Source organism: Microchirus variegatus (genome assembly GCF_963457635.1).
Source record: "Microchirus variegatus genome assembly, chromosome: 4".
Taxonomy (NCBI): Eukaryota; Metazoa; Chordata; class Actinopteri; order Pleuronectiformes; family Soleidae; genus Microchirus; species Microchirus variegatus.
In genome coordinates, this window is record NC_139805.1 from 15,623,736 (window position 1) to 15,644,782 (window position 21,047).

The following is a 21,047-nucleotide window of genomic DNA, read 5'->3' on the forward strand; positions in this document are numbered from 1 at the left end:
ATTTGGAAACAGGAAGACATAAAAAAAGAAATACATGGATTAACAAAGGAATAACACTTGCACCTTATCACCTTCAGCACTGTACGCGAGGGGAAGGGTCCACATCCTGTTCAAACAGCTTTTTAAAAAAAACAACCATCTTGCATCCTCAGTTTTTTCTGGCACACACTCCCAGCTTTTCTTTACACTTTTGTCTGAAAACCTGCATGAATGTGAGAGTGTGCCCATGGACTGGCATGTTGGCACAGTGACCCAATTAATCTGGGTCAGGTATGAGCACCCATACATTCTTACACACACCGACAATCCTTTTTTTTTTTAGTTCTTTTCAAAATGCAGAGCGTTTCCCATGTGCCACGGAGCTTTTGGGCACATCAGAAGACTGCTCTAGTGTCAACGCTGGATTCCACATCAAGAAAGGACAATGTCATGTTACATTACGCTCATCTGAAAATATCTAACAGCCTTTTGTGTGACACAGACGAGTAAGAACTGCATTGCCGTATGCCACTATCTTGCTATTTTATATGATAAAATACAGGGGGTATGTCGTATTGTTAATATGCAAAGTTTTGCCTCAACAGCAAATCTATTTATAAAAGATAATTAGATGTAAGGACTAGGGAAAATGACAATGATGGTTAAATTTTCCTTAAGGACATAGTGTGCCAGGGGAGCTCAAGGACAGCATAGTTAATGGGGCATCAGATGACAGCGAAGAAAGGAAATGGGGAGGATGTTAAATAAAAGAATGTCTGACAGACGAGAAACACTTGGCATATGTTGGGAAATTTCCATCTGCGGTAGACACTGTAGATGAATATATGTTATGGTTATAGAATAATGCAGCCTTCATTCTTTAACCATAATATAAAACGGTTATGGTAATCGTCGCCATCAGCTAAGATTGAAGTCAGTTACTTTAATAGCAACAGGGAGCCTTCACGGGTCATAATATATGCCCTTGCATTACCATTATGTTCACTCTGATTGAATACATCTGGAATAATATTGTACTGTTTGACCATTCCTATTGTTCTGGTAAAATAATATAAACGTTGCAGGTCGCAGCTAAATATCCTCTCACCTCACTCTTTCCCTTCCAGGCACGTAGGAGAACATATGGTTGCATTCAGTTATCATTGAAGCTCCAAAGGTGTTCAGTTGGTCCAAGATGGCAGCGTCTGTAGAGACGACCCACTCCTGACATAAATGCAAATACAACAATGCAGGGAAAAAAAACAACCAGTTTAAGTATTTTATATTTCATTTTTGCCAAATGGAAATAATTTCACTTAAATCGTCTACACTGATTTTTCTTTTGTGCGAGTTTTCCTTTTTAAGCTCCCGTCACCCTGCTTGTTAGTCCTGCTGCGGCTGCCAACCTGAATCCCAGGCCACAGTGGGATGTCAGCATTCACCCGTCAAGTCAGAGAGTCTATGTGACACTTCTGCCCCACTTCCTTGGGACTTGACCTCGCACCACTTCAGTGTGTGTGTGTGTCTTAAAACTGACACACATGTGAGAGCAGCCCCTGGTCAGCCAGCTGCATGACTGATAGATTTTCTTTTTTTGCTTTACAAGTCAGTGACTTGTATTTGGGACTTGGAGCAAGATATCTCATATGTCAAGTTTGCATTACACTGTTAGCTACTCAAAGGTGGATGTCCGACCTAAATACTGTGTTTATGAGTGTGTTAGTGGTATGTGTGAATGTATGTGGTCTTGTATAGGTGCCAAACATCCTCAGTAAAAATCTGTTACAAAGCCTCAAAGGGGGATTTGTTCAAAGCGTTTTAAGGCAAGGTCAGTAAAGTCAAAGCAATTTGGTATTAAAATGAATCTAAAGGTTAAAGTTTGGCTCAAATTAACATATACATTACAGCGTTAGCAACAACTTTCCAATCCATAACCTTACACAGGGTTTTGCCAATGTCAAATTCAAGCACATCTCAAGCACTTTCAAGGTAAAAGTAACAAAGTTGCAAAGTTATCTGAATACATGAACAAAAATAGTTATTGATAACACTTTATAATAAGTACCCACTATTAGCATGAGTTAATCACTAATAAATATTGAATTCATCATTTATAACGCATGAATGCTCATTAATATGTAGTTTATAAACACAGTTCTAAATGTGTTACTCATGTGCTGAAATGTTGGCATGGACTGAGCGACTGCTGGACACAGAGAGGTGAGAGAGCAGTCCTTTGTAAGTTGATCAAAGAGCTGGTTTGTTGGAGGTGGATGCTGATTGGCTGCTTGAGTACAGCAGCGATTTGGACACTGTAAATTTGAAAATCCTCAGCTGATGGGATGAGTAAAGCATTGATAACTGTGTTTATAATCTACACACTAATGAGCATTCATGCGTTTATAAATTATGAATTCAATATTTATTAATGCTTAACTAATGCTAATAGTGCGTACTTATTATACTTGTAGTGTTACCGAGATGGGATATTATCAGTAAACATTAAAAAAAACAAAAAAAAAACATGTTATAAAATAGTCACGGTCACACACACAAGCAATGTCCAGGAAGTTTTCATTTTGACACTTCTTGACACTCCTCCTAAGCTAAGAATTCAGTCAAGCTATTTGTTGTTAATGGAATCGTCATTAGTGAGAGCATTTTCAAGCACTTTATCCAAACCTTTATTAAACATTAAACACAGCATTAAAAGTAAAAGTATTGAGGACTTTAAGCACTCTTCACATACAAATTGAGGTTATAGATTTGTGATTGCAGAGATTTAATTTGTCAAGTGACATTTTAAATATGCACCAACACCATCGACACAAACACTTAATATAAACAGGTCTCTCTTAAAAATGAGACCTCATGCCTCAATGAGACCATCTGTATAAATAAAGGCCAAATAAAATAGATTTTACATTAAAGTAGCCTAATAAAAAGAAAAATAGTAGTATTTTATGGACACTTAAAAGTATTCTAGCTTGTTACAGTGATTACTTATCCATCATACAACGATTTATATAAGCATTACTAAGAAATGTTTCTTCTGTAGAGTACACAGCTAGGCAAATTTAAAGCATAACTGTACTAAATGTTTAGTGTGATGGATTACTTTCAAAAATCTAATTTAAAGGAGCTCACCGCTGAGACTGCTTTGGGGGTATTTAAATCAGTGTAAAAGCCTGTGGCGCAAACTCACAAGCGTGTCAAATCCTCTCGTGGTCAGTCTGGCAGCAGGATCCATGTGACCATCAGCCCCTGCAGTGAATTCATCCTGGATGGCTCCTCTGAATATAGCCGTGTGTAGAACGGCGTGTGTTGCGGGGTTGCATCATGAGCAATGACTGCTACATTGGGGAGATGCAACCTCAGCACAGCTCAGCGTAAGAGAGGATCCATCATCCAGGACAACGTAGGAACTGAGGACCCGCTGGTCCTCCTGTAGAGACAAACACGCGGTACACTATGCAGACAGAAACAACAAGCAACCATGACTTTCTTTTAAAGCTACCCTCTACCCTCTCAACCAAGGCCGCTGCAATCAATCCTGTTGTTCAGGTCTCTTCAAATTCACATGACAATGACTGCTGCTCTGAATCACTCCATCTCTACTAAGCTGCAACATCTAGCGTAATCACACCCTTTCCTTTGCATCCTCTACCCAATTCTATTCACCTTTCACTTAACAAAGCCACAGTGGCTGGGACATTAAAGTTCATTCCTGAAAGAGAAAACAAAGAGAATATAGGTTAAAACAAGTAGGCATTGCTTGTATTATTTATATCAGGCTGATAGCAGTTCACACATTTCACAGTAAGGTGGACATCTCAGTAGAACTGGGCCAAATGAAAAAAAGGAAAACAAGTGCGTAAGATTTACATTCTGACATTTGTCTAAGTAACTATTGTCTGCAACTAATTAGGGAAGACATACTTACAAACCAGGATGTGTAATGAGGTGTAATGTTAAACCTGCATAGCTTTGCATAGTTCACATTAATGTTAAACATGTTCCAGTGAGATACAGTACATGGATATACTGTACGCCCACACAGCATACTCAGGCTTTTCTCAAACATAAGCTGACCATGACAAATACTACCACATATCACCCTGGAAGAAAGTGTCACACAGGCTGAAAATGTCCAAAAGACGAGGTTTGGCTTGGGACTGGTAGGCCATATGGCTCTGGTGTTTTTGGAAGGATTTCTCAACGCATTCTGGAGAGGTTGTCATGTTCATGATAAGAAATGTGTGCTTTGTAGGTCACAGTGACCTTGACATTTCACAATAAAAATATCATCGGTTCATCAAAGAAAAGCCCTTACGATATTCTTGAGATATCACAGAGACAGACAGAGGGACAGGGAACACAAAACATTACCACCAGTGTGGAGGCATAACAAAATAACCATGTTGATGAGATGAAGTCAGTGGTAAACTGAGAGAAAATGAAGGCCTTGTAACAGATCAGAAAAACTGAATTACTTTGGCATCTGCCTTGGACTAGAATGAACAATATAAAATATATTGTGTTGAGGCTCGTGGAAATGTAGCTGTAAACACTCACTCGTACATAGCAGCCCTCTTCCCGAAGAAAATGTGACTGAAACACAGAAAAGCCATTTGAGAATTTAATTAAAATAAATAATTAGCAACAGTCCGAGATGGGCTCACATAACATCATTCAGATCTGAAGGCAAGCTCAACCATTTAGAGGCAAAAATATTTTGATAGGGTTTTATTTTTTTATTATTTTTTTTTTTTTATCTGCCAGTGTTGAAAAAAATGGGGCACTTTTGTGTTTTTTTCCCCTAATAAATATAGCCTTTTTTTTTACAGTTCAACAGCTGCAATGGGCAATTATCATATAAACAAGGTTTGAGGAGAGGAATGATTGGCCACAACACTGTGGATCACCAAGATAACAATGTCTCAGTGGGACTGATTAAACAGAGGGCCATGGAAGAGGTTGGGTACACGTTTACTCCATCTATTTCTACATTTTCATCTCTTGTGCTCAAAATGAAAGAACTGAATGCAAGTTGAATAACTTCATTCATCCCACAATTGTTCTGCACCACCCAGAGTCAATAAATGGAAAGCCGGGCAGGCCTTTCAACCAGCACAGATCATGTTGTTTTTTTAATTCTTTGAGTCTACCGCCCCCTAGGTGTGGTCCAGAGGAATAGAGTCAAGCATTCAAAGACACTAATGTGCCAGTGCAGTACGACAAGATACATTGAAACACCAAGTGTTAAGCAGCATCTTTCTACAATGTTCCTGTCATACGTGAGCCCATGTCCCACCAGTATGTCCCTCTTTTTCACACCTTCTTCCTCTCTCACTCATCCCAGCCAGCGCTGAGGCCCGTTCAGGTACAGTACGTTTTCTTCCCGGGTGAGTGTGTGCGTCTTTAGCACATCAAAGAGTCTTAGAGGATTTGTTCGGTGCTAGATGCCGACATGTCAAGTAGTCTCCAGGCAGCATACGGGTTAAGCTCCTCCTGGTCTCGACAAAGAGCCCACACATACATCATCCTGAGCACTTTCTCCTTGAGAAACAAAAACAGATGGATTCATTTATTTGAAATGCTCTTAATCAGCTCTTGTAGAGCAGGTCATTTTTCAAAAGCAGCAACCAAATATTAACATCCACTTTATAGTTAGCCGGATCTGAGCCATGTTGTGTTTTATAGACGAGAAAATGTTCCATTTATTACCAAAAAAAAAAATATGTGACTAATCCAACATCATAAAAAAAGATGCTTAGTTCAAGGTCTATCTATTATTAATGTCCAGACTTCCCAGACAACACTCTAAAGTACAGTTTGCCCACCATTAATCCTCTGGAAATAGTCTTTTACTTTGAACACTGAGCAGGTGCCAACTGTGCGGTACTGAGTGGACATTTTTTTACCAATTACAGGTGTCCCTGAGGAGCCCTGAGTGGGCATCATGGCTGCTTTACAGCCCATAAAGCTGTAGTCTGGACCCTGGGTGAAAATAAATGACGGCATGCCCAAACAGTAAGAACTGGCTACAGTGTCTTATAACATTCCCCAGGTGCTTTGTTACTACAGCATGCAAAGCTTTCTATTACTGGTATAAGCCAACACAGATAAGCAAACTGAACAAACAACTTTACTTTTACATTTATATCAGAGCGAGCAGTATTTTTGTTTGTCTTTGCATTTTACTCACAGGATCTCCCTCTACAACTTCTCCTTTGGTGTTTCGGATCACCATGACTAACTGAGCCTGGAAGGTGATAACCAATACCGGACCCTGGTCCATGATTTTCCCCATGGCCAACTGGAGAAGACACATATTACATAAACAAACACATATGATATAATATTAAAACACTGCTCATTGTGGTTTAATGACTTTTAACACATTTCAAAGTTGGAATTGATAAAGACGCCCAAAACACTAACAGCCCATCAAACATACAGCAAGGTTAAAAGACAACAAAAGACGATGCTTTTTACTTTAATTCAATGGCTGCCTGCCATTTTCAGCACAGAACTGCCAAAGGTTTTACAGGATTTTGACTGATTTTCCAAGACCCACAAAACAGTGTGTTCTATGATCGTAAACACCGAAACTACCAAAAGAAAGAGTAGACTCTATTCTTTCATCAGACGTAATTGGCAGCCAATGAGTTCATGTGTCAATGCTTTTTTCAGACTTGGTTGCAGGACTATACTTGGATTTTTCATATTGTCAACCGTTGTCCCCGCAGAACAACAAACTTAAAATCAAAGCAAAACTGTGCACAAAAAAGTTGTTGCTATTCTCCTGTGGAAAAACAAAGCAGCCTTCATGTCAATAAAAAGGAAATTAAGACATACAATTTTTCATTATAAATCTGCTCACAAAAATGTAGTGTACTCAACTACAACTTACATCAACATTGTCAATGTCCAGGATCTTGGAGTGGAACTGAAGTCCCATGGCCTTGGCTTGTTGTAGCGGGTGTGCCAGCTGACTGTATGTCTACACGCCCAGTGAAGGAGAGAAAGGTGAGATTAAGTTATGACCAGTAGTAGTTTTTTTTTTAATATCTTCAAGCTCAGAGTCAGAAGGTAAGAAAGATCATACCGCTTCATAACACCAATCCTTCAGAACCTCCAGCTCTCCTCTGATCATTGCCTGCGTGAAGACACATTTGTTTCACATTTGTAAACACACACCGACACCGTATCACACACACAGTACTGCAGATACATTTGTGAAGGCGTGTTCTCCTTCTCAACTGTAACAAAATACAAAAGGCATGAAAATAAGTAGTGCATGGGTACATGGGTGAACAAAATCTCGCAAGTGAAACTGGTTTGACCACTGAGAACCTAGTTTTAATATTGGGTGCAGTAAAAAACGTACCTCCAGTATATTAGGAATGATATCTCTTTCACACTGCTTGAGGAAGAAATCTTTGTCAAAGGAAGGATCCACCTTCAAAATCTCTGTAAGGACTTCGGACATCTCCGTCTTTGAAAATAGTCCACCTATGCACATGTGGACAGGAGACGTATGGTTTAAACATAAATCCTCAGAAATCAATTATTTAGTAGGCATTGAACCTCAGGTTTTAGAGGTCCTTTCTGAAATCACCCATAGGTTTGACAGGCATTTTATCCAGGTGATTCAGGCCTTAATGGGTTAAAATAAACCTGTCTTAAACGCAGTAATATGCAGTAATATCGTTAAACTGCAAAATATCAGCGGGTTACACAGTGTAGCAATGGCTAGCATTGTTGCCCCACATCACGCACCATAGATAACGTAAACATTTTTAATTTATATGCACCAGACACACATTTTCTTTGTTAAACCTTTCTTTTGATTTGACTTCTTGGTGTTATTAATTATCAGACTGAAGTCTCTCACCTATAAGGTCGGTCATCTTGTCAGTGACAGCACGTGATGCTCTGATAAAGGCATTGTCGCTCTCATCGTACTTCATCTTCATCTCAAAGTATCCTGCGGCGATAAGAGTGAGGTAATCAGTGAAGGAAGCCATACATTTCCAGTTCTTGCATTTTCTGCCATTTCAAGTTTGAGGGCGAAAGTGGTAACAGTGCTAATGATAAAATATGTTGACTTTGAGCAATTTTTTTAACAATCAAATTATTACTCATCACCAATGTTGTTTTCCTATCTAATGTGAATAATATCTATTAAGTCACCCATTTGCTGGAAGCCCAAATTCTAGCAACATCTACTAATTGGTGCTTACAGCATCAGTGCAGCTAATATAACACTTGAGAGTATGTAAACTGGTCTCCATCCAATATAAGACATATGTTCTATATTTTAATTAATCTGACCAGAGCTGTGTAATCCCCAACAACAGTAGACCACATGCAGGGTGAGGTCGTTTCTCCAGAATCTTTGCAAACTGTGTAACTGGTGCTATCATAAAGGGCAACTTTTTGCCCACTCTGCAAATAAACAGAAGGGTTCATGTCTCAGTTAGTGACACTTTAACACAAACATGAACAATTAAAGCATCATATTTCATTCTGGTTGACTTATAACCCATAATGCACATCAGCAGTTAAATTAAAAGTTTGTTGTAAATGCACATTCAAAGGATGCCGAGACAATGCGGTGAGTTACTTACTGTTAAAGACAGCATTGTTGTCTTTGAAGTCCTTCCACTGTTGGTACCATTTTGAGTCCTTGTGGAGCACAACACCCATAGCTTCCCTGAAAAACAGAGAGGGGGAGGTTTTGATCACAAACTAGTGACGTTCTGCACGCAGGTTACTCGTCATACTTAACCATATTAATCTGTAAACAGCAGGTAGGATTGCAATAGTATGAGATTTTCAGAGTATATGAATATAAAGATTCATGGACCACGGGACACGATAGTAATTGTCCGTTGTGCCAATAGATGGTAGTGAAATGAGGTTTGCCTTGATGTTGAGAGTGGTGTGGAGCTGTATCTCAGCCATGGGAAGGATGTCAATTTGGGACAAAAAAATCAGTAGTGCACCTTTGAATCAGGGGGTGTTTCGGCCTCTCAACACTAGACACCTTCATCGAAGGTGGCCAGCTACAGGGTGATCAAGTCTGAGCTTGTGTCCCATGCCCAATCATGAGTATTAGAGCTGAAACTATCAATAGATTATTAATTGATTACTGAATCAATCATCAACTATTTTGATAATCGATTAATCGGCTTGAAGTTTTTTTTATTATAGCAGCAAGATTTCTGATTGTTTTAGCTTCTTAAATGTGAATATTTTCTTTGTTTCTTTGCTCCACATAACAAAGAAATCATTAAAACTGAATCATTTTGGTTAGTGGACAAAACAAGACATTCAAGACCATATTAATTTCCAGGTTTGACAAACACTGATCAACGTCTTTTAACATTTTACCAAACAATTACTAGAGAAAATAATTGACAGATAAATCGATTACAAAAATAATCGTTAGTTTCAGCTCTAATGAGTAACGTTTGGTTATTTAAATGGTGCAGCCCACTGGACTATGCAAGGCAGGGGCGTCCTCTCCCCGGAGTCAAACCTAGAGCTGACCGCATACCTGAATATTTATTGGTTGAAAATACTCATTTGCATGTATGAGGTGAAGAAGGTTTTCACATCCCTCACTAAAATAAATGTACTTAATGAGGTTGGATACGGGTCTGCATTCATTTCTTATTCAAAATTGTGCAAACTGAAGAACACTGCAGAGCAGACACTTGCTCATCTCTAACAGTATTACTAGCAGGTCTGATTTTAGGCATTTAAGTTGTTAGCTGACCAGGTGCGAGTCCAGAGACAATGATTATATCTATGTAGGTGGTACTAGCGACCCAGAGAGTCGTTAGTCTCTAAAGATCAGGGCAAAACAGAGGGCACTCACGTACTCGTTGGCTTCGAAGACCTTGTTGTCGTCTCCTTGACCCTTGGATGAAAACTCACTTCTCTTATGGAGTCTGGCAGGAGGCCGATAAGGGCCAGTGTGACCAAGGTCACCAATCTCTTTCTTTACACTCTCCATGCCCTGAAATTTAATTAACAAGTAGTAGACAAGGGTTGGCACTTCATGTATAAGATAAAATTGTGCTTATGCCTTCCTGCTCTATTTTCATATTGATAGTAGAGATAAACGGAAAAGGCAGGGGGAGAGATGGGTGTTGACAAGGCCCAGGTTGGATAGGACAGGAGCATCATACAATGTGATCCATCATCACAGATTTATCATTTTCAGGACAACAATTTGTTATAACCCTGAGTTACAGTCACTGTCACCTTTATTACTTATAATTCATCACCAGTCTTGAAATTATATTTTTGTACACAATGCTTTACATAACAGGGCTGAGATTTATTTTCCATGTGTACATACTTATTTCCATTTGGACACAACAAAATAAATTTAATTTTGCCTAATGGCAGTATCTTCAAAACTCCATACCTGAGATATTGCTTTAAACGCACTGGTCTTCCCCAAAATCTCTCCACTCTTTGAGACCGAGTCTGCTGAGGTCTTAGCTGTTTTGGCTGCTTCCTCTATTCCTTCCTTGATTTTCTTGCCAATTTCTGTCCGACTGACCTCTTCCAGCCCCTGTGCACAAACACACAGGACAGAGTTGTGCATCTATTCTGTGGCATCAAGGAGGAGGTTGTGTCTGACATAAACCCTACTTACCTCTTTAACCGTCTCAGAGATGTTTCCCAACTTCTTCTTTAGAATCTCAGATGTTTTCGCTGTTTCAGACTCTATAGTTTGCTGTGTATTATGAGAGGAAATTGGTTGAAAGACAACAGCGGATACCCTTTAACTTATTTAGCAGAACATGCTACAATTTTGATTCTAAAGTGTGGACTTCTACTAACATATTTCCTTCTAGCTTGTTTCAATGCGTCCGACTCCTCCAGCTTTTTTGCCTCTTCCCGAAACTTCTTAATGTTGTCTTTCATTTCCTTATTCTTGTTTAGTTCTTGCTTCAAATTGTCCAAGAATTCCCCGAGAAAACCTTTTCTGCCACCACCTCGCTCCCCTGACAAATACCTCACTTGCAGAGGGGGTAACCGATGCACCTGGGTGGTCTGAAACAGAAACATCATATTAACATAAACTTATTCAAAGCATGCCAGGCACAGTTCACTCAAACTTGGGCTACATCCACATTAGGTCACTTTCTGTACATTTCTTTTAAAGCTCCGAAAACAGGAAAGTATGAAAAAATTGAGAATTGGAAGGGATGGAAATTTTGTAGAGCTGAAACAATTATTTATTATTTTGGTTTGAAGCTTTTTTAGATTTCTGATTGTTTTCTCTTCTCAAATGTGAATATTTTCTTTGCTCCACATAACAAAGAAATCATTAAAACTGAATCACTTTGGTTTTGTGGACAAAACAAGACATTCCAGAACATCATAATTTCCAGGTTTGACAAACACTGCTCAACGTTTAACATTTTCTCTGACATTTTATGGACCAAACGATTAATCGAGAAAATAATCGACAGATTCATTGATCACGAAAATAAATGCTAGCCGCACCGCTAAAATGTTGCCTCTTGCAAGGGTAGAACAAAGCCCAATGATCAAATTAAATTCCATACTTTTCCATGCTGCCCTGAGAAATTGATTATTTTACGAAAATATTTTACATCAATGTTTGGGATCTTCCCTCTAGTTGAGAATGAATGTGCTCAATCATAGGATAATAACACGTAAAGGAACTATAGTTATAACTTTCAATAACAAATTGCAACAAGATTTATTGACAGTTATCAGAATTAAAATTAACATCACAAATACAATTTGTCACAAAAAGGGCTTTAGTCTGTACAACAAGTGACACCCTCAATCCTTAGTCCCTCACATCAAGTGAGGTAAAACTCCACAAAAACCCTTGTACAAGGGGAAACTGAGAAACCTCAGGAAGAGCCACAGAGGGAATCCTCTTCCAGGACAGACAGATAGTGCAGAAAGAAGAAGCTCAAAGTATAGTCTGTCTGCAGTCCCATCTAGTGTTCGTACCTTTGAAGAACATGTGAGGAATCCTCGTATCCTGAAGACATTGGATCTGTACCGAAGGCGTAGGTAAGAGGAAGGGAACGACACCAAGCCTCTCCCCACACAGCTCTGGAAAGAGACACACACATTCAAGTAAGGGAATGAAGCACTCCTGCCAAGAAAAGGCCAAAATGCGTTCACCCGAGCATTGTATACACTTCTCAAAATGTCATATGGATGAAAGCGATTTGTATTATAAATGTGTATTTTTTTGGGAAATACATTTCCGAAATAGGTAGTTGCCAAAGCCGAGTTTGTACTTGGCAAAACTTTAATTATACGATGTTGAGATACAAAATCCAAACACCAATTCAATAACACATCGAAAGAGCTAACTCGGTTAGCTTACGCCACTTTTGCACCCTGTAAGGCGAGTACGTGATATTCTTCGCCTGTGTTTAAACATATTTTTTTATGATGCAGATGGACGTCTCGTTACAATGTTACGCAGTGTTTCAGGAACAATAATTCAACACAAAACGCTTCCAGTGCTTACCTGATAGGACAGACATAAGGGGGCCGCCATTTTGAATGTTCCCACTCCTTCCGCTGATGACTTACCATGTTCGCAAAGGGAGGATATTCAGAGTCACGTGACACCGCCAAAGGTTCGTGTACCCCAAGATTACAGCTACAATTAATGCAGCTACTATTGAATGGTCTCAAAGTTTTATGAACGACTGAGTTATTTCTCCACACAGAATTTCAAATGTTCAGATTTATTTATCAAAACACCTTATACAACAAAGGCAATGACAGATGAACCATGACAGAAAAAAATTAAAAGATTGGTCTCTAAAAAAAATATGAAAATTTCAGACAACTAAAACAAAACACTTTCACTGATACAAATTACCAACTAAAATAACATTTGCAGTTACACATATCTAAACAGGTAGCAAAAAGTGTATTAATATTTGCCGAGGGGTGATTCAGATCAAAAGAGTGTTTGGACAATGATAGACTAAATGAAATGCCACATGTAACTCAGGCACATCATTTATGCATTCCTATCAATTCTAACATCAATCTCCCTTCCATTCAGCCGGTAGCCATTCATCGTGCGGCAGGCGCGCTCAGCAGTTTCAGGGTTGTCGAAGCGGACAACACCACAACCCTTGGACTTGCCATTCTCCATCTTAATATCTGCATACTGGACCATGCCTGCAGAGGTGTTAGAAGTCATATGCATGTTAACAAGTAAACATCATGATTGTTTATTTTATACTCACACAACTAAAAAAAACACTTACCACATGTATTGAATGTGTCTTTCAGCATCTTCCAGGTGAAGTCAAATGGCAGCTAGAACAACATTGAGAATGTTTATTAAAATTACAAGTCAGAAAATTGTGGTCTGATATCTGCACAATTATACTAGACTTACATTTCTGACAAAGATTTGGCAACCCTTTCTGACATTGCCACCCCCAGTTCCAGCACCTCCAGCTCCAGCTCCTCCAAAGGAATTACCACCAAAGCCACGATCCAGGTCAGCAGAGCGATCAAATTGGCCACCACCAACTCCTCCAGATCCCATCCGTTCCATGCCAGAGCTCATGCGGTCAAGGCCACCTGTGGGGAAGCGATCCAGTCCTCCACTGGAGCCCATGCGGTCGAAGCTGCCGGCCATTCTGTCAGCGCCAGTATTGCCCATGCGCTCCATATTCATTGGGGAGCCAAAGTCAAGGCCAGATCCCATGCGATCGACACCAGACGGACCCAAGCGATCAAACCCTGAGGGGCCAAGGCGGTCCATGTTGGAGCTCATACGGTCCAGGCTAGGTCCTAGCCTGTCCATACTGGGCCCCAGCCGGTCCATACCTGAACCCATTCGATCAAACCCAGAACCCAGCCTGTCCAGGTCAGACCCACGTTCCATCCTGTCCATGCCCATGCGGTCCATTCCTGACATGCGCTCCATGTTACTTCCCAGTCGGTCCATTCCAGAGTTCATGCGGTCCATACCCATGGAGTTTCCTGCAAGGGCAAAGTAAAATACAGAAACTTTATTAACCGTCTAAGCAAAAACAAGGGTTTTATCTTAAGAGGCTTATCGCAGGACTTATGGGAGCTTCAAGCAAAATCCTGAAAATACGAACCCATTCCTCTTTCAAAGGAGTCCCCAAAATTATTGCGAGACATTCCCATTTCATTTCGCCCAAACTCCCTGTCAAAAGCACCACCAATTCCACGGTCCATCTCTGACAATGCAAGAGATTAAACCATTAGAAATGCCCAGCAAACGTGCAAGTAAATCCACGTTTGCTTTGGTGTGCGTAGCACAGTTCAAATATCTTCTTACCATTCATTCTGCCCATTCCTGAAGAACCAAAACGTTCCATGTTGTTCATTCCTCCAAAGTTGTCCATTCCTGTAACAAGGAACAGAACGTAATTTTGCAGATAGTCACTGTTAGAAGTGTGTGACAGAAATAAAATTAAGGCAAATGTTTCCCAAATTAACTGAGGGAGTAAGATGCTATTAATGTGGGGAAATTGCTCAGAGCATTTTAAGATATGTAGTTTGAAGTCGTTAAAGTTTTGGTACGTACCACCTCCCATACGGCCTCCCATGTTGTTGCCAAAGCCCATTCCATCCATTCCTACAAGTCAGAGGAATGATGATGAGCTTCTTCAATTCACTCTCCCTTTTTAAAATAATAAAAACAATGAGTCATATTTACCACCAGGTCCCATGTTGCCCATTCCTCCTCCTCCTCCACCACCACCACCTCTGTTAAGTTGGGTAGCATCAATAGGCTGGCCATTGGGCCCCAGACCCATACCAACGCCACTCAGACCACCTGGAAGAAAAATACTTACAATATAAAAATGTTGTGAATGAATACATTTATTCACAGCATTTCCAACTCGAGTATCAAGGAAACCACTGTGAAATTAACATTCTTGTGTCACAGAGCCCCTTTGTATGTTAAGCATAACAGTAACATTTACTTGGCTAAAGCATATTCATTTACAGTGAACTGCCCATTTAACTGGTAATCCAAGTGAGGAATACACAGTAAACTTACGTGGAAGAGCAGAAGCTCTATCAGGTTGTCCAAAATCTTTGGGCAGGGACTTCTCATCCTGGGGGGTAAATAAATAAATCAGTCAACGCCCCTCCAATACAAAAAATTAATTTAAAAAAAATCTGTCAACGCCCCTCAGATACAATTTGATATAAAGAAAGGTTCAGGCGACATACCAGCTTGACGTGCATGACCCTGTTGAACAGCAGTTGTCCATTGAGCATAGCTGCAAGTCTGTTAAGGAAATTAAACCAGAGGCACCTGGAAACAATGTAGCTTTACCTAATGAACATTACATGTTATCCTTATAAGTCAACATGTTTTGAAAAAGGATACAGACAGCTTGGACTGCTTCAATAGGCATTTCGAATGTCACTGTGCCCATGCCTCGGCTCTTCCCTTCCTTGTCCTCCAGAATATCAGCTCTCACCACCACACCAGCCATGCTGAACACCTCTTTCAGCTTCTTCCAGCCCACTTTGTAATCAAGCTAAATGACAAAGAACAAGTTAAAGGGTTAATGCAAAAGCAAAGTCACACATAAGTTTGATACAAAAACCTTTTTATAAGTATATCGACAACTGAAGCTGATAACCAGGCTAGGCCGTTAGTTCACCTATACAGAAAATGCTCTCTACATTTATTTGTCAAGATATTTTATCTACGACAACCTTATTATTTGACCAATTTATAATTAAATTCATTATTTGACCAATTGACAATTATTTATAACTTCTGATATCAATTAATCCGATTTGTTTTTTCAGTTAAAGCTTCAAATACTGTACATTTAACATAAATGTAGAAATCTTACATTGACAACAAAGATAGTGCTGCCAATTCTGCCAGCCTGGAGACCATGGATGACTTCATTAGGGATGTTGGGGTTGTTCATCAGGCTGGGAGGAATGTTGACCATGGGGCCATTTGGTCCGGGCCCCATTCGCTCCATGTTGTTCATGTTGTTCATGTTATTCATGTTGTTCATGTTGTTCATGTTATTCATACGGTCCATTCCCCCCATTCCGCCCATCCCGCCATGTCCTCCTTGAGGGCCTCCACCTTGAGACTTGTTGATTTCCCTCTGACATATCACGCCATCAGGGTCCTAACACAGCACATGATAATATGATACGTCACACATTGGTCTGAAGAGAAAAGTTTATACATTTATAATATAACGTTTTTTGTTGTCATAGCCTACCTCCTTCACTTTCAGGGGCCGTCCATTAAGATTGTGCTTGTTAACCTTCTCCACTGCTTTCTTCATGAGCTCTTCAGTCCTAAACTCAACAACACTGACAAACAATAGGAACAATTAGTGCTGGGCACTATGACCAAAATGGAAACATTAATATAAATAAATACCCATTTATTTATATGAATTTTCACTAAGAAGAATCCAACTCTTTACTTTTTAATTAGCAGTCCTGAATGAACACTGGTACATGAATGTGTATGTCAAGTAAAGAATGATGAATCAAGTAAGAATACTTACGCACAACCCTTTGTTGATTGAAGCAATCAGAGTGGTCCACACCAAAAGATGTAAAGAACAGTACAAATTAGTAAAAGCAACAGTTATAATAGATGTTAAATTGTTACACAATCTAACCAAAATGAGAATTTCATGCACAAGAGTTCAACACCACACAAGCCTATGGCCTTGGCCACAGCCCCGTGCTCCAAAGTTACATTATTAAAGTCTCAACATTTTTCCCCATTCTCTTACACAATGCAGTCAAGTCTGAAGAATATAAAGAGTATTTTTCCAACATCCAAAGGGCAGAAAATCCATAGTGGAATAGGAATCCCAACTACTGAGGTACTGGAGGTGTCTTTTCCATTAAAGCAGTTCTACAGAATGAGTTATATTTAACAACCATCTAAAGCCTTGCAACAACCACTTGCAGACTTAAGTTCATAAGAAGCAAATCCAGCAACCAAAAGGGACATTGTCAACTACTGCAATCCCACATGATTGTCTACAAAGAAAGCTGAAGACCTGATATACTAGCATCAACTCTGGATGGCCTCAAGGCGGTGCCACAGACGACACCAATGAAACATGCCTCTGGCATGTCACCATTTCACACACTCCACTCCACCAGGTTTCTGAGTCTGAACAGTTTCCAACAATGAAAATAAAACCAAAGCTGACAAACACAGGTTTGTCTTTATTGGTGATTTTTTTTTTATTTGTATGTATTTGCACTTACCCTCGATTTGCCTTCTGCGTCCATTAAGTGTTCCACGTACGTTACCTCACCCACTACAAATCAGATTCCAGAGACGACACACACCAAGGGGAGAGAAGCCGAGAGAACATTTGTGGTTTAGAGCAGAAACACAAGTAGGGCGGCCGTTGACAGTGAGCTCAGACTGTCAGTCCTGAGCATTCCCCCAACACCGCAGCAGCACAATATGGTACAGGTCGACAAAAAGCAAGCTTAGTTTGTTTTGACAAAAAATAGACTTCTTAGCCTGTCCTTGTTGGAATTCTCCTGAGGCACCAAAAGCAATAGACCGAGGACAACAACTACTGAAATCGCCATCAGCATTCCCATTTGAATATAATGCAGTGCACACCACCTTCAATATTTAACCAATGAATTTCAACTCGTCAAAACCCCTTCAGTGCCTCAACCCATGTCACTGCAAACCTGCACATACTGTGTCAAATGTCACAATTTGAACATCAAACTAATGCACTGATATTTGCCATCAGCTGAGCTGAAACCTACATTGAGAATGCTAACCATAATATTTATTTCATAAGGGACAGAAACTTCACCCATTTTAGGATGCACAATATAATAATTTTGATTCAGTGTTGGTCACAGCCACACTTGATTTGAGATTTGTTTGTTAAAACAAAACATATCACGAACCAGAACCTGTAAATACAAGGACAGTGCTAAAGAAGTTGCTTCATTTTGTAGACCTGTACCCCAAGAAATCCCCAACGCATAGCTGTGTTTGGCACAACATGGAGATCTGCTGAGAAAACGTTTGCTTGTCAAGGTCATACCTAAAAAAGAAAATGCAATTTAACTACAGTCAGTTGTCATACAACAAATACCAAGCACTCCTTCTGAAAAAGGATTTTACCCATCTTGACACATGCTTTAACAGGAGAAAATGCCAGTTTGGTGCATTGCTTATGACTCATCAAATGCTTTCCAATAACCCTTAAAACAGCTACTTTCTCATGAATAACAAAGCATTAGATCCATTTTGTACCTTTAAGAAAAAACGTAAAAGTTAATACCCTTTAAATTCATAGATGCTGCATAACAAGTGATTTCTTTTGAACTGTGTCAAAAATTCTGACCAAGTTATGAAAGCGCAGAGGTCTTACGGTTTGTTGACATGTAACTGGGAACAACTGGTTCCTTGTTTCAGGGCAAAAATAATTACACTACAGCAAAGTAGCGCATATTTGTTCAAGCATTTCTTGAGAAACACATCCCAGTATGCCCCTTATGATTCATGGCCACGAGACTTTCACATTAGTGCACCAACTTTCTTTCACTTCACAAAAACCACAAAAGGTTGTAATAGTCGCAAGAACAAATAGATGTTCTGACAAACACCCAGGTTCTCAGCACATGTGCAAGTCTGCAGCAATTCCTTTGACAAACGAGTAAAAGACCTCATTCCTTGTTTCCAAAAACTCCCACAAACAACATTGTACACCTAAAAGTTTGTGCAAAAAAAAGGTCTTCACGGTCCTTCAAAACTGCAGTGGTCAAACAAAATGACCCTGGTTCATTTAACCATGTCCACAGCAGACTGTGTCTAGCGATTTTCCAGACACCTTACCTTTCTCTTTCATCAGGTCCTTGAGGGCTTGCCATTTCACATCATATGGGATGTTGCTGACAAACACGCGGTATCGCTTGTTCACATTTCCATAGGGTTCGTAGCGTCCAGCTCCACCTCTCTTCTGGGGCCTCTCTTTCCTGCTGACATTAGGCTCATGCTTGATTTTCCCATTGATTTCCCTGTGAAAATATATAAATTAACACAGATTAACGTTGGAATAACAATCCTTAAGAATGAGATTGTGATTTTAGATGACATAATTTGTAAAAGCTACAAAAAAAGTCTTGCACTGAAGCATAACACTAATGTCTTTAGTCTACTCTAATGTCAATCTGAAAAGTAAAAATGAGGCCAATTTTGACAAGTCATTTAAAATTACGCTAGAAATTAAATATGTTATATGCGCAACTTAGGGCTCCAAGAATACAAGAAAACACACAGCAATTTCCTGGTGAGAAATCACCACAACTGGAAATTAATGAGACACTTTTCTTACTGTAAAATTGTTGTGGACTGGTATTGCTAATAATGCGCCCATAATCACTTTGGACTTCTCAACTGGACCGTGGTAGGAGATGATAGAAGGCCCTATTCGGACCTCATACTACCGAGCTACTTAACGAAAAATCGGTCATTAAGTGCTGCGTTTATTTCCTCTACTGTTCACTTGTTATTTGAGCATATATTTTAAGAAATGTGTATTGTATGCTCTACATTTACCACGAACTACAGCTGTTCTTATGCAACGCTTTATTCAAGGACCCCAGAGAGAGTAACTGATTCCTAAGTGGAAGCTAAATGGGTTCCAAATAAGTGAGTGATGAATAAATATATGACGATTAAAGTACCGACACATTTGCTACTCTGTAATGCATGCTAGCTAATCGGACGATTAGGTTAATGTGGTGTGGCAAGGCCGCTCTGAGAGCGTAGTTGGACTTACGATTTTACATTAATATAACATATTGTAACTGTTTAAATCGCTAAAGCCACATTTTTAGAAGAGCTGACCTATTACCTAACTTAGCGATCGGTCCACGTACAATGACCACATGGGCCGATTAGCTTAGAAAAAACACGGCCTAGAGCACGCGCCATAACAGACGAAATGTAACACTTTGTAGTGAAATTGTTTTGAATAAAGCATTTTAATGGGACGCACTTGACTGAACGATTCTCAACATATATGAGCAGATAAAACGTATTCCTCGTGTATATATCATAACTGTAGACGAGTTCCTAAGAGTCAACAAAGGAATCTGGATGAATGGACTTACCCCTGCTGCTGCTGCTGTTGCTGCTGAGGCGGCGGCTGCTGCTGCTGCTGCTGCTGCGCCGGCTGCTGGCCTACTTTCTCAGTCGCGTTTTCGCCCTGTTCGTTGGACATCTTCTTTCACTAGTTTGACCGTCTTAAAAAAAAATCTATCGCAAATAATAACGAAATCGAGATAAATCGAGAACAGATAGCGCAGCTAGTTGATAGACTTCAGCGACCACTCCTGCGACACCAGCTACTGAAAATGGCGGTGAGAGGCTTCGAGTCTACCCCCAAAGAATGCTGGGAAGATCAAAGGCAGCGGAATTCTTCTTCTTTTACTTTGATGGCGGATTTCAAGCAAATGGAGCATTACCGCCACCTACTGAGGAGTTGCAGCACCTCCATGCTGTTGTTGCAGTTTATTACTTTACTTTATTGAGTTTTTGAAGTATTTTGAGTTTTTTAAGATAATTTAATTAAACTGATTAATTTTCTATCAATATGTGTTATACAGGCTGATACTCAAAAACTGTAAATCTACATAATGTGTTCATAATTGACTATAGAAATGAAAGCAAACAAATAGGTTGTTTGCTTATTTGCTCTTTTATTTATGTATTTGTTTATTTATATTTTTTTTACATGTGGTACACTATGAAGTTACACGGGGTAAAGTTGTAGGAAGTTAATTTATGTTTGAGTCATGTTTATTTCACTTCAACACATTTTGTTTTAGAGGGTTTGAGCATTGTTTGTTGCTTTGTTTGTTTGAAGGATGTTTGTTGTATTTCAGTTTTGTTGTCTCCTGCATTTTCAACCTTCAAAAAATTCATCCGATTCAGGACATTTTTTTCCAGATTGTTATACTTAGATTACACATTTTGGTGACTC

General features: G+C 39.6%; 2 protein-coding genes across 2 annotated transcripts; both read right to left on the reverse strand.

Annotated features, from left to right (window-relative positions):
- Positions 1 to 5,393: 5,393 nt before the first annotated feature.
- Positions 5,394 to 12,562, reverse strand: timm44 (translocase of inner mitochondrial membrane 44 homolog (yeast); the record flags this gene model as incomplete). The annotated part of the gene is made up of 13 exons (XM_083888167.1): positions 5,394 to 5,538; positions 6,188 to 6,298; positions 6,896 to 6,985; positions 7,091 to 7,141; positions 7,373 to 7,497; positions 7,880 to 7,972; positions 8,616 to 8,701; positions 9,876 to 10,012; positions 10,427 to 10,576; positions 10,661 to 10,741; positions 10,849 to 11,061; positions 12,001 to 12,105; positions 12,533 to 12,562. The coding sequence occupies 13 exons, from the start codon at positions 12,560 to 12,562 to the stop codon at positions 5,419 to 5,421; spliced, it is 1,392 nt and encodes a 463-aa protein (XP_083744293.1). The 3' UTR covers positions 5,394 to 5,418.
- Positions 12,563 to 12,795: 233 nt separating this feature from the next.
- On the reverse strand, positions 12,796 to 20,432 carry hnrnpm (heterogeneous nuclear ribonucleoprotein M). The gene is made up of 16 exons (XM_083887517.1): positions 20,176 to 20,432; positions 18,896 to 19,077; positions 17,290 to 17,342; positions 16,569 to 16,576; positions 16,275 to 16,368; positions 15,885 to 16,178; positions 15,407 to 15,560; positions 15,247 to 15,296; positions 15,071 to 15,128; positions 14,723 to 14,842; positions 14,591 to 14,641; positions 14,342 to 14,410; positions 14,139 to 14,240; positions 13,424 to 14,016; positions 13,290 to 13,341; positions 12,796 to 13,200 (listed from the first exon to the last, which is right to left on the reverse strand). Exons 1-16 carry the CDS (start codon positions 20,283 to 20,285, stop codon positions 13,037 to 13,039), a joined length of 2,154 nt encoding a protein of 717 aa, XP_083743643.1. The 5' UTR covers positions 20,286 to 20,432; the 3' UTR covers positions 12,796 to 13,036.
- Between the last annotated feature and the right edge of the window lie 615 nt (positions 20,433 to 21,047).